The sequence below is a fragment of the Eucalyptus grandis genome, chromosome 5 (genome assembly GCF_016545825.1).
Source record: "Eucalyptus grandis isolate ANBG69807.140 chromosome 5, ASM1654582v1, whole genome shotgun sequence".
In the NCBI taxonomy this organism is placed as follows: domain Eukaryota; kingdom Viridiplantae; phylum Streptophyta; class Magnoliopsida; order Myrtales; family Myrtaceae; genus Eucalyptus; species Eucalyptus grandis.
Genome location: NC_052616.1, coordinates 46,757,492 through 46,772,029, shown reverse-complemented (window position 1 = coordinate 46,772,029; position 14,538 = coordinate 46,757,492). Strand labels below are relative to the sequence as shown.

Here is a 14,538-nt window from a genome sequence, read left to right as displayed (position 1 = left end):
TCAACTTGGTTAAGATGTGTCGCCAAACATTGAAAGCTTTCCTTCCGTGAACACAAAAAATCTTCTTCATCATAGTTACAACTTCCTTTGATTCTTCCTGCACATGAATACCCCATTTAAGAAACTTCACATCAAATGCGGATCAACAGAAAAAGAATCCGTTGCCTAACTAAAATAAACTTTCATTTGTCCACTGCAGATGCTAGTTAGTTTTACTTTTTCTTTTTTTATTATTATTAATGAATTTGAACTCTTAAACTCATCTTCACAATGAAAACTCTTCTCTTTCTAAGTGCTCATCGCTAACCTATTAGCTCAAGATCCTAACGCTGCCTGGCAGCAAAGGAACCTCCACTATGACAGAGCAGTTACTTTAGGACATGACCTAAAACAGCTTAAAGTGGTCCTGCACAGATATTGAGTATACTAACTGAGTTATGAGTAAATTTCAATTGATGGAACAAATAAGAGTTGAGATTGATCATCTTTTTGTGCTTATAAAGTTTCAACTAATTGTTTAAACATTCATGCAAAGAGGAAGCCAGAACAAGAAGTGAACTGAAAATGTTATAGCGAAGGACAAACCTTCAATCGGAGGACACCAGTTAGGTGTATGACTAATCTTTCCAAGCACTGTGAACTTCGTAGCATGTATGCTATCCCAGGAAGGTGCAATTGACTAATTGGTGTGCGTAGTATCAGACTCTGACATTTTGATAACAAAGAGGGCACTCCTTTCATCTCCAAAGAGGAGAGAATCTAAGCACATTGACCAAGCAACAAAAAATATTTCAATTAATATAATTAAATTACGTTCCATCCAGATATGATATATTTTCCTATCTCCTAGCCAGTACTAAAAGTAGAATTGAACATGTGAATCTCTTTAAAAATCAAGACTATTTACATATGCTTGTCATGTAAAAACTTATTATCTTTGAACGATCTGAAATTTCAAGTAGTCAGTTATATGAGATAGTGAACCTTGTTATTGACTGAAGTTTCAAGTGGATATGTCCATTGACATTGTAAAAGACATCATCCTATATCTGCTGAATTAATTATACATGCACTGTCAATGATTGACGTGAGAGGTCAATCAGCCTGGGCTAGAGACACCACCAAACAGTGCTAATTGCAGACACTATTCAACATTAATATGTAAACTATTGAGCTTGTACCTTCAAACACCAACTGCCAATGGTGATTTAGGAACTCCACACAGCCTGTCAAGAAGTTCCTTCAACAAGTTGCAGTACATCCACTCAAATAAGGAAGTTCGACCGGAAAAAGCTAACTCGGCTTCAACTAAAGAAGATATATCGTCAAGTCTGAATATATGGGTGCACAGCCACGCCCCGACCACGTCCCTGATATTAATGCAACGAGAGCAAATGTGGAGCCCAAATTTTCTCCATGTAAGAGTAAGAGTAGTTTTTTTGCTGCCAATCAATACCAAATCTTTCACACTTGTTGAATCTATTATAATGTTCTCCACGTAGCGGCACGCCCCCCAACTTGAGGAACTCTAAAACGGGACTTCCGTGAAGATTCGCCGAGCATATCATCATCCAAATCCGCATCTTCGATCGACAAGAACTTAAGACAAGGCCACCAAATAGTCTCATCCGACCTGAAACTGCACCAACTGACTTCGAGACGCACCAACCAACCCGAGCAATACAAGAACGGTGGCAGTGTATATCTAATCCACTGCTCGCTGATCAGCCACAGCCGAAGATCCTCCACGCGGCGCCCCAGTGCGAAGTGGAGCCAGAGGTCGAGCTTGGGGCGGTAGCGGCGGCGGTACTTGAAGTTGGTGACGTGCAACTTCTTCACCGTGGGCGAGGTGCACTGGCTCAGGACGCGGCCAACGAGGGACGGGAAGTCGAGGGAGCGGGCGTCGCGATTGCGAGATCGGAATCCATCGAATACAAGGTGGGTGGTCGAGGTCCAGGTGGACCGCCAGCGCCTGAGAGGACGCTGGTCCTGACGGCGTCTTCGATGGGCAGAAAGGAGAAGATGTTGTGGATCGCGTCATCCGGCAACAAGGGAAGAGGAGGCCGGTTTCCCCTGGCGCGATTCGGACGGTCGTCGTCGGAGGATTTGCGGTGGGCGGTGGCGTGGACGTAGGGCGCCGCCATGGATTGAAATTCTAGGGTTTCTGCTGATGTTCCCCAGGTTTCAAGAATTTTTCCAATTTCTTTTTCTTTTACTTTCTATGCAAGCAATCAATTAGGTATCAACTCAATTTGAAATCTATCTTTTTCCTATTTGATCTTATCTCCTTATTTTTATCAAAGAAATATTTTTATTTCACATAAAAGAGATACATAACTCCAAAACAAAACTATTTTTAAAAAGTCACAGTTTATTGCAAATCTAAAAAATGAATCAACTTAGTGCAGTTTGCAAAGATTCGCCTCATTTCACAAGAACAGATCTACCATAACTTTCTTTCTTCTTCTTCAGTTGAAAATTTTCTTTATAGAAATTTTTTCTCTTCAAGTCTTTATCAAGCATGACTAAATAAAGAATCTGATTGTAAAAACAAATTAGAAGATTGACTTGCTTGATATTTTCTTACTTTTTTCCTTACAAAGTGCACATTCATCAAACATTTAGGATCCGTTTGTAAAAAGAAATTACAAGATTGACTTGCTTGATATTTTCTTACTTTTTTCCTTACAAAGTGCACGTTCATCAAACATTTAGGATCCGTCCCCAAAAAAATTAAACATTTAGGACAATAAAATTCTAATTTTGGCACCATTGGCTCTTCCTACTTTTGAGTTAGGGAGAGAGTGGATATTGATAGTTTGATTTGCGAAATGAAATAGCAGGGAATAAATAATCTCATGAAAATAAACTAAACTAGAATTGGCACGGAAAGATTCTTTTTATTCAATTAATAGGATAATCTAAAAATAACATCCGCAAGCTTAAAACTCTTTTAATCGGCTTTAATTACATAATAATTAAATATTAATATCATAATATCATTTCTTTTCATTATAAATTTGATTTGTAACTTACGGTTTACTTGCACCTAATGATAATCATAAACGATGAATGAACTATATCATTATTTCTAGTGATATTTAATGTGCAACCGTACAAATCATGAATTATTAATAGTATGTGCTATAAATTTATTATTGATCAAGTATAATTAAAATCACATTAATTAATTATGGTAATTAACATCTAGATTATTTAAGTTTAATAATTGATTTATCTTATAATATAACTTTCATTTAATTGGGTAATTTAGTACTTGATAACTTAATCCAAGTATGGTTGCTTATGCGTGCACTTCATTAAATTATGAAAACACTAATCATAATATTGGCATGACAGTAAATTAAAGGCTTCAAGGGTTACATAAGGACTAGAAGGGTATGTTAGGTTCTTACCCTTGAATCTACCCATAGAAATGCATGCTTGCTTTGACCCAAATTTTACTAAAGTGAAAGCAAGTCATGTTTCGAATTGAGCCGAAACTAATTGATAAAATCTTCATTTTCTTTTAGGAAAAATTTCAAAGGAGGACCGAAGTGCCCTTATTTTCTCAAATAAAGGCCCGAAGTGGACTTTGTTTCAAATAAAGACGAAGTGGCTTTGGTTGTTTTAAATAAGGGTCTGAAGTGGCTTTGGTTGTTTCAAAATAAGGACCTGACCTCGCCGGTTGCCGACCAACTAAATTTTTCGATCAATCAAGTGTATTTTCGTCATTTGGCATTTTCCCATTTTTTTCCTTTTTTTTTTTCTGGTTCTTCTTCTTCCTCTTCGTCGATGGTTGTCGGCCATCGGTAATGCCCATAAAGAGTTGGGCGAGAGTCACCTTCGCCGGTGAGAGCCACCTGTGACATCCCGATTTTCCAATTCTATTTTCAATAAATTGAGACGGGCATTTCGTTGACACGCATATAGTTCTTTTCCTTGAGTCGGCCACTCATGTGGAAACTAGTCTATCGGGTGAAGCTGTTAAGAGTTTCTAATGCATCAGACTCGAGAATTTGACTAGGAAACGACCTTTCGACCGAGCTAATCTGTATGGGTCATTACGGCACAATTAAAATTGATTAGAGATCGGAGATAGGTCGACTCGACAAAGGCATGTGATTAGGTGTGGATGATTCCACCAGATCGCACAATTCTTGTCGATCGGCACTGGACCGACTTTTCTGTCGATTGGGTACCCTGTGTCCGTATTTGAAACCTTGAGATTACCCCGACAACCGAAAATCGCCAATGTTTCAAAGATGTACATTGTGGCTTGAGATGATCAACCACGGAGTCAAATGCATGAAAATTTCTAAAGGCTACCCAAAGAGGTTGGGCCGCGCTAGTATCGTGCCAAAGTGAAATTAACCATGAAATTGAGATCGAATTCAAAAATTGGAAGTCATGATGTGTCACAAATCGTTTTAGGATCATTGACTTATCTTTGGAAGATTTTTCATGCAATCAGAGTTTTTTAGCAATTAAATCATAAAATGGTTAATTTGGCTCGAGAAATTAGTAGGCCCGCATTTGGTTGCTCTTTTGGGACTTAAGTTGGTTCTATGGACAAGTGAAGACGTGAATTAAAGTGTGGTGACATTGGATTAATTTTACAGACTTCAATTGAACTCGTTGGAAGAGAATTGATGGGAATTGAAGAAATTGGATATATAAGAATTGGACCCCGACGGAAAATGAAATTGCAACCATTAGAAGAGGTTGTGGAGGATTGGGTGAGTGGATTGTGAGGTCATCCTAGGTCATGGTGGGCCACCTTGATTGGATGAAGGAAAAAGAAAAAAAAAAGGGGAAAAGAAAAGGAATGCTCTCTCTCCTTCTCTCTCCTCCTCTCTCTCTCTCTCTCTCTCCCACCGACCCTCTCTCTCTTCCATCTCTTCTTGCTGGTCGTGGGACTCGGAACCAGGAAGAAGCGAAGACCAGCAAGCCGCCGGACCTCACGCCTTCACTCGTCCGCTCGTCGTAGCCGCCGCCACACGCTGTCGCAGCCGCGCTCGCCGCTCGAGACCTCGGCTGCAGCCCAACGGACCGCCGTCCATCGCTCGTGCGCCGTCCGCCGCCTCGCACGGGCGCTCTCCTCGCCGCTGCTCGCGCCACCACCCGCGCTGGCCATCCCCGTCTGTCTCGATCCGTGAGTTCCAAGAGTTGCCGGAGCTCATCCCCGCCGCCGTGAGGCCTCGCTTGGCCGCCGCCTCGCCCGCCTGAGCCACCGTCGAGCTGCCGCCCCAATCCTCCGCCCATTTCGGCGCCGGATCCGCCTCTAGGCTCCTCCAGCCCCTAAAACAATAGCTGCAAAAATGGGTATGGCAGCACCTATTTGGCCCGTTTTGGCTGTCTTCCCGACCCGGATGCTCAGCCCGCCTTGAGAAAAGTCGATCTCCTCGCCGTCCTCGTCGTTTTGGTTCGCTTGGCTCGCTAATCCGGTGAGTTTAGCTCACTAAACCTTGATTAGAGGGTTAATGATGCTTTAGGGGTGCTTAGTTTATGTCTTATTAGGTGGTTGGTTTAATTTATTTAAGTGTAGATTATATTAAGGTGTTTGATTACCTTAAATTGTGTTTAATTTAAGGTTAAATGAGTGGTTATATTAATATAAATTTGTGATGTGACATAAATGAATTTACTTTTGATTTATTTAAAAATTCCGAAATTATTAAAATATTTAATAATATATTATTATTCAAAATTATTAGAATATTATTATTTAATTATTTTCGGAATAAATTTAATTATTTATTAAATTCGAAAATTTTGTCAGACCCTAAATTCTCATAATTTCGTGCAAGTCGCTGCTGTGTAGTTATATTTTGAAATTGATGATTGAATATTATAAATTGAGCGTGGATTGGTGAAAGATAGGGATATTATTATTTAATTAATTTTCGGAATAAATTTAATTATTTAATAAATTCGAAAATTATTTTGGGACCCTAAGTTCTTAGAATTTTGTGCTGATCGCTACTTTGTGTATTCAGATTATGAATTTGATGATTAGATATTACAAATTGAGTGATGATTTGTGCAATTGATTATTAAATTGTTGTGTGCTGGTTGAAAGACTCGGGTCACAGTAATGGCTAGGCCAACTGGACCCTTATTCTGCTAGAAATGCCGTCAAGAGAGTGACGTGGCTCGGGTCACAGTAGTGGCTAGGCCAACTGGACCTTTATTCTTCTAGAAATGCTATCAAGAGAGTGACGTGACTCGGGTCGCAGTAAAGGCTAGGCCAACTGGACCTATGCTCCTTCGGGAATGCCGTTGACGTGGTGACAAAGCCGCACTCCATGGGGGGAGGCGATGCCGGCATTAATGTCAGTAGATAGTCAAACTGCAAGTTGGCTATGCCCGTGTGTGGCAGTGATTAATGATTGGAACGCTTGTTGTGATTGTTCACCATGTGAAATTGGTCGTGTTTCAATGATTTAAGTTTTTATTACTACCTGAGATTGTGTGATTCAAATTGTGCTAATCTGCAGGAATGAATTAAGACGAGATAAGTCTTTTGTGTGAATGTGGCTAGGCCACCCTTGGGCGTATTTTCTTTCTAATAGGGGTTTAGGGGGTTGAACTTGCTGAGACATTGTCTCATCCCGGTTTGGGGATTACAATTTCAAGTCCCCACGGTGGACGGAGCGGCTAGATAGCTTTGGTTGACCTTGAGGAGTTGCAGAGGTGAAGTCATGAGGATTGGAGAATGTGTCCAACTTGTAGATCGTAGGACAATTCCTTTCTAAGAGCTGGTCTTTTGTAGACTGTTGGCTGTAGACCTCTGTTTGTAATCCTGTTGAATTATGAAAGTGTTATGTTATGATTTTGCTTCCTGCTAGTCTATCCCGTTTTTTATTGTCAGGGTTTTATAATATGCTTTCGCATGTGCATTAAAGATTTGTTTGGGTCGGTGACTTAACCTGGAACGTCGCATTTGAATGACCATGGTGGGATGTTGGCGCTCGAGGTTCGGGCGTGACACCACCCACGTCATCCATAGGTGAGAGATGGCGTCATTTGGGCGTGGTGACCCTCACCTAGGGGGCCATCTACGAGGTCGGCCTCGCTAGCTACTAAAAAGGGCCGTCAAGGCCATCCTCACCCGTGGCCAACATGGGTGGCCTCGCCCAGCCCTCTGTGGGCATCATCGGTGGTCGGCCGACCACCGACGAAAGGAAGAAGAAGAACCAAAAAAATGAAAAAAAAAAAAAAAAAAAAAAAAAAAAAAGAGGAAAGAAAAAAGTAAGGAAAAAGTTGGAAAATGGCAAATGATGAAAATACTTTGATCGTCGAAAAATCAAGTCCTTATTTGAAACAAACATAACCACTTTAGGTCATCATTTGAAACAACATCAACTTTAGACCCTTATTTGAGAAAATGATGGCACTTCAAGTCCCTATTTGAAATAATATCTATTTTAATCCCTTATTTAAGAAAGAGATGACACTTAGTTCACCAAAAATGGCATTGCTCGAACAAAAAGTCAGTATTCTCATTAAAATAAAATAAAATAAAATAAAAGATCCTCATAGACACATAATTATTAATAATTAATAATTAAAATCCAGCTACTTTAGATATAAAAATCTAAGCTATTTCAAATCTCAATGACATTAAAAAAACTGAAAAAGTAGTATGTCCCGTAGTTGGATTTCCCAGTTTGTTTTGGTTTTCAAAATGTTAAACTAAATCGAATCGTGAAATGTGGTCTAGTTCTATCCACAAACCTTTTCTTTGGGAAAAAAAAAATCCCCTCAAACCCAATTAGACCACGAAAAAAAGGTTATGTTAAAATTTGAATTTAAATTTCATTTGGACAGAAAAGAAGTACTTCAAGTTTGTGTTATTTGAATCAAACGCGAGTGGAGGAGTTCAATAAACTTTTGGACACTGCAAGTAGTTGCTTCACTTGGAAACAAGGGGTTGTGCTGAAACTAAAATCAAACTCTAATGCTGTCTATGCACTTACAAGCAAATAAGCGAAGATTTCAAAATGCGGATCATTATAATCAAGGTTTCCTTAATCTTTCAAGAGTGCAGATAAATATGATACCTCTAAATTTTCTATTTTTCCTGAAGAAGAAGAGAAGGCTGAGCAATATTGTAACCAAAACAACCTTTCGTATGTCGATAATCCAAGACCCTACCATTAACCTCTTTCCTGAAGAGGTTCGTATTTACAACTAAACTAAACTGAACTTTTGAAAGGAATGTATATTAGGTACATGTCAAAGACCTGATATTGTCATAACTCACATAACTTTACCGTCAAAAGAGTGTGAATAAGAATGAGCAATGTAGTGCCTAGAGCAACGTAACCTTGCCATATGATTAACAAAAATCCAGATTTCCAAATGCTTCTACAAGGATAGCAATTTGAAAGGATAATCAAAGATAACTTTAGCATTTTTGGAAGCTCTTCGATAGGTGAGCACATTTCGGCTGACACCAAGTAGTTTCGAAAGAACAGCGGCTTGATGATTTTTCTGTCCATTTCGTGAGTGCAAATCAGCCTTGATAATCATCTTCTCCAGCACAAGTGTATCACCAAGAAGAAACTTAATAAGGAGAAGCAGATGTTTCGATCCAAAACTATTAGTTTTGAAACCGATGATCTCAACTCTCTTGAGATGTTTCACCAAGCATTGAAAATTCCCCTTTCGCGTACACAAAAAATCTTCTTCATCATAGTTAAAATGGTCTTTCCATTCTTTGTCAAGCATATACTGCACAAAAGATACCCCATTTAAGAAACTTACTTCACATTAGATGCAAATCCACAGAAAGAATTAGTTGCCTCACTGAAGTTTCAAAATTAAAAGACTTTCATTTGTCCACTGCAAATGCTAGTTAGTTTTACTTTATTTTGAGTGTTAATGAATTTGAACTCTTAAACTCGTCTACACAATAAAATATCTCTCTTTCTAGATGCTCATCATTCAACTATAAGTTCAAGATCCCAACGCTGCATGGCAGCAAAATAACCTCTAGTATAATGCTACATTTATTTTAGGACATGAACTAAAATAGCTTAAAGTGGCCATGCACAAATGTTGAGTAGAATGACCAAATTACAAACAAACTTCAATTACAGGAACAAATAAGAGTTTGAGATTGATAATCTTTATGTATTTCTAAAGTTTTAATTCACTATTCAAACATTCATTGAAAATGGAAGTCAACACAATAAGCAAACTGAAGATAGTATAGCAAAGGAACAAACCTTGAATGCGTGTACGTGTAAGCCATTCAGGTGTATGATTAATTTTTCCAGGAACTCTGAACTTCCCAGCATGTATGCTATCCCAGGAAGGTCCCTCTGAGTGACTGGTGTGTGTAGTGTTAGATTCTGACATTTTGACAATGGAGATGGCACTCCTTTCATCTCGAAAAGGACAAAACCTAAGCACATTGAGTAAGCAACAAAGAAAATTTCATTAATATTTTTTCCTTTCTAAAATTAATAAAGAATAACAAAACTACATTCCATCCAAATATGATATCCATTGACCTTGTCTCCCAATCAAGAAAAAACCAATAATGATACTACAGACAGAAATGAACAAGATAATTTGTTTAAGACTATTTACATCGTGTAAAACTTGTGATCTTTGAAGGATTTGAAACTTCTAATAGTTGGTCACATGAGATAACGAACCTCGTTATTTCCAAGTGACTCTATCCATCTATCCATTGAAGATGATTACGGAACAACACATGAGATAGCATGACCGTTCTGTGACCCTAGGGTGACTAGGTCCATTATTTATATAATCTCTTAATGTGTTTTTCCTGTGAAAATCAAGCATCTAAGATTGTTGCACTGATATCCTATCTAGTGGACATTCACTGTCCCAAAATTTGAGTCATCCTAGATCCATTTATTGGAAATTAAACGGAGGGAATGAGCTCCCAGGTTCACAATATTTCTTATGTTGGAACACAAAGTTAGACATCATCCTATATTTGTCTATGATTCCCATGATGAAAGACTAGAATGCCACAAAAAGCCGAGATCACTTGGCCCGGGCAACAAACATTGCCAAACACTACAGACACCATTCAACATGAGCATGAGCATGTGGTAAAATTATTGAGTTTGTACCTTCAAACACCAACCACCGATGGTGATAATAGGAACTCCCTGCACCTTCTCAAAAAATTCTTTCACCAAGTCATAGCACATCCCCTTGTCTCTCAATGAAAAAGTTCGAATGGAAAAAACTAAGTCGGCTTTAACCAAAGAAGATATATCATCAAGTCTGAATATACGGTGATGCCACATCCCTGATACATGCAATGATAGTAAATGCGGGGGCCCAAATTTTCTCCAGGTGACAGTTATTGGCACCAATGAGTAGCAAGTCTTTCACACTTGTTGAATCTATTATAATGTTTGTCATGCGCCAACACTGCCGCAACTCAAGGGACTCTAAAACAGGACTTCCCTTCAAGATTCGCCCCAGGAAATCATCACTCAACTCCGCATATTCCATCGACAAGACCTTAAGACAAGGCCAGCTGATAGTCAGGTCCAACGAGAAACTGCACAAACTGACTTCGAGGCGCACCAACCAGCTCCAGCAATACAAGGACGGTGGCAGTATATACATAGACCACATCTTGGTGATGAGAGACAGGCAGAGATCCTCGACCCGGCGCCCCGCCGCAAAGTGGAGCCAGCGGTCAACCTTGGGGCGGTCGGCCTCATGGTACTGTAAGTCGGTGACGTGGAATTTCTTCACCGTGGGCGAGGTGCACTGCCTCAGGACGCTGTCGACGACGGACGGGAAGTCGAAGGAGGAGGCGTCGTGATTGCGAGGCCGGACTCCATTGAATGCGAGGTGGGTGGTGGACGTCCAAGTGCACCGCCAGCGCTTGGAGAGGACGCTAGTCTTGACGACGTCTTTGAGGGGCAGAAACGAGAAGATGTGGTGGATCACGGCGTCCGGCAAGGCGCTGATGAGATCCCCAGGGCTCAAAGGAGGAGGATGTCGGTTTCCTTGGGCGCGATTCGGACGGTCACCGGAGGATTTCCGGTGGACGGAGTGCGTCGCCATGGATTTGAAATTCTTAGGGTTTCTGCCGATGTTCCCTTGAGGTTTCCCAGGATATTTCGTTTTCAATTTGTTCTACACGAGCAATCAATTAGTTATCGATACAATTTGGAATATATCTTTTTTATTTATTATTCGATCCAATTTCCTATCCTTTTTAAACACACTGCCTTATCCTTCAATTTTATTTTATTTTTATATATTTTTCCTATTTTGTTGCTGATTTTTTTTTTTTTTTTTTTTTTATCGAAACTTTTCTCTTTCCAGTTCTTTACCATGCATGACTAAATAGAGAATTTGATTGCAAAAACAAATTAGAAGATTTTGATGTGAGAAAAGAGGTGGAGGACTAAAATTAAAATTATGTTTAGAGAAAAAAAAAAAGGTAAATTAAGTAATTGACTTACGTGCTATGCTAACTTGCTCGGTATTTTCTTTTATTTTTTTCCTTAACAAATGCATGTTCATCAAACATTTAGGATAATAAAATTCTAATTTTGGTTGTGTCGGCTCTTCGCTATTTTTCAATTAGGGAGAGAGCGAACCCTGAGCCTTTAATTTGCAATATGAAATAGCAGGAATAGACTGAAATAAACTAAAATAATAAATACAAAAAGATTCTTTATAATCGATACTGAACAATTTGAGAATAATATCCGCAAGTTTGAAACTCTTTTTAATCAATTTTAATTTTATGATGATTAAATCCTAATATCATAATATCGATTCTTCATATTATAGGTTTGATATGTCACTTACTATTTACTTGCAATTATAAACTATAATTAGTAGAACCATATCATAACTTCTAATGCTTATAAATTAGTCAAGAATTATTATGACCTTTTATTATAAAATCTAGAGATAATTCAAATAAGGGTATGAAGTATCATTCTTTTCTCAAATAAATGCACGAGGTGAATTTTATTTTAAATAAGACATGAAGTGCTCTCATTTTTTCAAATAAGGATATGAAGTTGACATTATTTCAAATAAGGGCGTAGAGTGACCATGTCAGTCTAAAAAAATGGTCCAAACTCATTAGCTGATCAAGAGCACTTCCATCATTTATTTTTATTTTTTTTTATATCTTCTTTCCCTTTTTCTTTAGTTTTTCCTTATTCTATTTTTAAATAAAAACTATGACATTCGGATTTTCGCTCGACAAAATAGTGAGCCTCGAATGTTTGACAGTCAACATGACATTAGTGAGCTCATCGTCAGACTACACCGTTCACGTCCTTACGGTGTCGACACCGAGTGACGCCATTTCCCTTCATCCAAGGATGCGTCTACATAACCAAGCCGCCACGTCCTTTACATCAACATAAGAGTCTTGAATTTTTCCTCGTTATTGCCCATAAATATTTTTAAATTATCTCCATCGTTTGAGGATTCTTGAACCATCCCCTCACCGCCACATTTGCTATAAGAGGGATAAGGATCCAGCTGGCCAAGAGATGGGATAAATAGTCAATAATTGTTGCTACACAAGAGAGGGACTATGGCGGTGGAAGGGGCAGCGAATGACTAAGAGAGAGAGAGAGAGGGGCTGCTTTTACTGGGAAACACACGCCACTCCCCTTCATTTTTAGTCCACCACCAAAGTCCCCACGCCCCCCTCCTCACTTTATTCTCTCAGCCTAGTTGCTGCCAAACAAACCAGCAGCAGAAGAGACAAACGGCTTCAACGTCTTCATTGCTCGCTCCTAGAAGAACATCGGGCCAGCAACAAGCCATCTCCATTGACTCGAGACCGCCGTACATGAGAACCCGAGGCAAGTGGATATCCTTCGTTCTATCCTATATTGATCGTTTGTCATGTGACGAGAATAGTTTCATAGAAATTCAACAACGTTGTTGAGATTTTCGCTTAATTGAAGTTTCGACTACATTATTCATTTAATCGGAAGTTCCAATTACGTTACTTAGGTACGTTGTCGAGTTCGAAATAGTCGAACTTGTAGTTAGGTCATAGAGGCATGGATAGTCAATATTTGGCATGTGCGAAGGCCAGAACGGCAGAAACTTTGAAGGAAATTCGTGACTGGGCTGAGGGCGGGTTCGGCTCTAGCCCGACCCAGAAGTTTGCTAATTTTGTACTGAATTATGTGGTACAAATTTCGTAAGGTTTTCTTCACAAAAGTTGTTCCTTATTGACTTTTCTACGACATAATTTAATTTCAGAATTTTTTGATTTCATATGAAATAAATATATTTGAAAAACTTCAAGATTCAAAATCTGTTTTTGGATTGCTGGACCGACCTCTTTCTGCTTTTCATTTTCTACAGATTTCTTGATCCAGAATTCGAAGATATGTTCTGCACAAAAGTTGTAGAGCACATCCCAAGTTATCACATAATAAATTTTCATAATTTTGGGTCTCAATTGATTACTGAAATATTTACTTTTCAACTCAATTTCGTCCTGGAGATTTTGACTGTTTTGAGCCCAGCTTGCAAAAGTTATTTAGAACTGTATGAACTGAACCGGATTTTGAGTTCTTCACAAAAGATGTTCCTTTAGGTCTTTTCCACATCATACTATAGTTTCATAATTTTGGAAATCGATTACCTAGATGATAGTCATCGACTCTAGAGGCATGCGAGACGCCTTATGAGGCTAGTTTGGGCCTAAAATGTGGGTCATTCCCATAGTTCACTTAATATCTATACGGATAAGTTTTTATTAGTCTAAGGAATGCAAATGATTGATGACTTATTAGATGTGTTGACGCCTAAAATTAGTTAGGTTTTATTTTACTTTATTTTATTTTATCTTTTCGAATAATAAATAAGCAAATAACGAAAAAAAAAAAACAGAAAAAAAACAAGAAAATCAGAAAAAACAGAAAAAGCAGCCTCCACATGGGCCTTTGGCCCATCTCCGCCTCAGCCCGGCCCAGCCGAGTCTTCTTCCTCCTTGCGCCACTGCAACGGGCAGGCGCGACGCCGGAGAGGGAGGAGAGGACGGCGACGCACATGGGGGAGCTGGCGACGCATTGAAGGACGGGTAGGTGGCGGATGGGACGTCGGTTCAGCCGGCGGAAGCCATTCGGCACACGAGGACCGGCGGTCGAAGCTCCGTCGACCGACCGCCCCCCCGCCTATAAATAGGGCTCCCCCGACGACGGCAAAGGGCACGCCGAGAGCGATCAAAGGCTGCAAAGCTTCGAGCTTCCTGCTGAGAGACTTCAGAAGGGGAGCCGAGGTTGAGCAAGCCCAGATCCGAAGGCTCGCGGCCGGAGAGGGAGAAGTTCTGCCAGAGAGAGAGAGAGAGAGAGAGAGAGAGAGAGAGAAGCGGATTGAGGTCGCAGACCTCGGACGACCCACCGAGAGACCGGGGGTCCGAGGGCTCGCGGCCGAAGAGTGGATCGGGGAGAGAGGGGGAGATCGAGCTCGAGGAAGGGGAGCCGAGGTTGAGCAAGCCCGGATCCGAAGGCTCGCGGCGAGAGGGAGAAGTTCTGC

General features: G+C 39.9%; 1 protein-coding gene across 1 annotated transcript; it reads right to left on the bottom strand.

The window, feature by feature from the left end:
* Positions 1–10,269: 10,269 nt before the first annotated feature.
* Positions 10,270–11,073, bottom strand: LOC120293957 (putative F-box/LRR-repeat protein At5g02930). The gene has a single exon (XM_039313784.1). The coding sequence runs from the start codon at positions 11,071–11,073 to the stop codon at positions 10,270–10,272; it is 804 nt and encodes a 267-aa protein (XP_039169718.1).
* Positions 11,074–14,538: the final 3,465 nt, after the last annotated feature.

Bases quoted from the DNA above. Each gene is read 5' to 3' on its own strand.
- LOC120293957 (XM_039313784.1), bottom strand. From the start codon at position 11,073: ATGGCGACGCACTCCGTCCACCGGAAATCCTCCGGTGACCGTCCGAAT.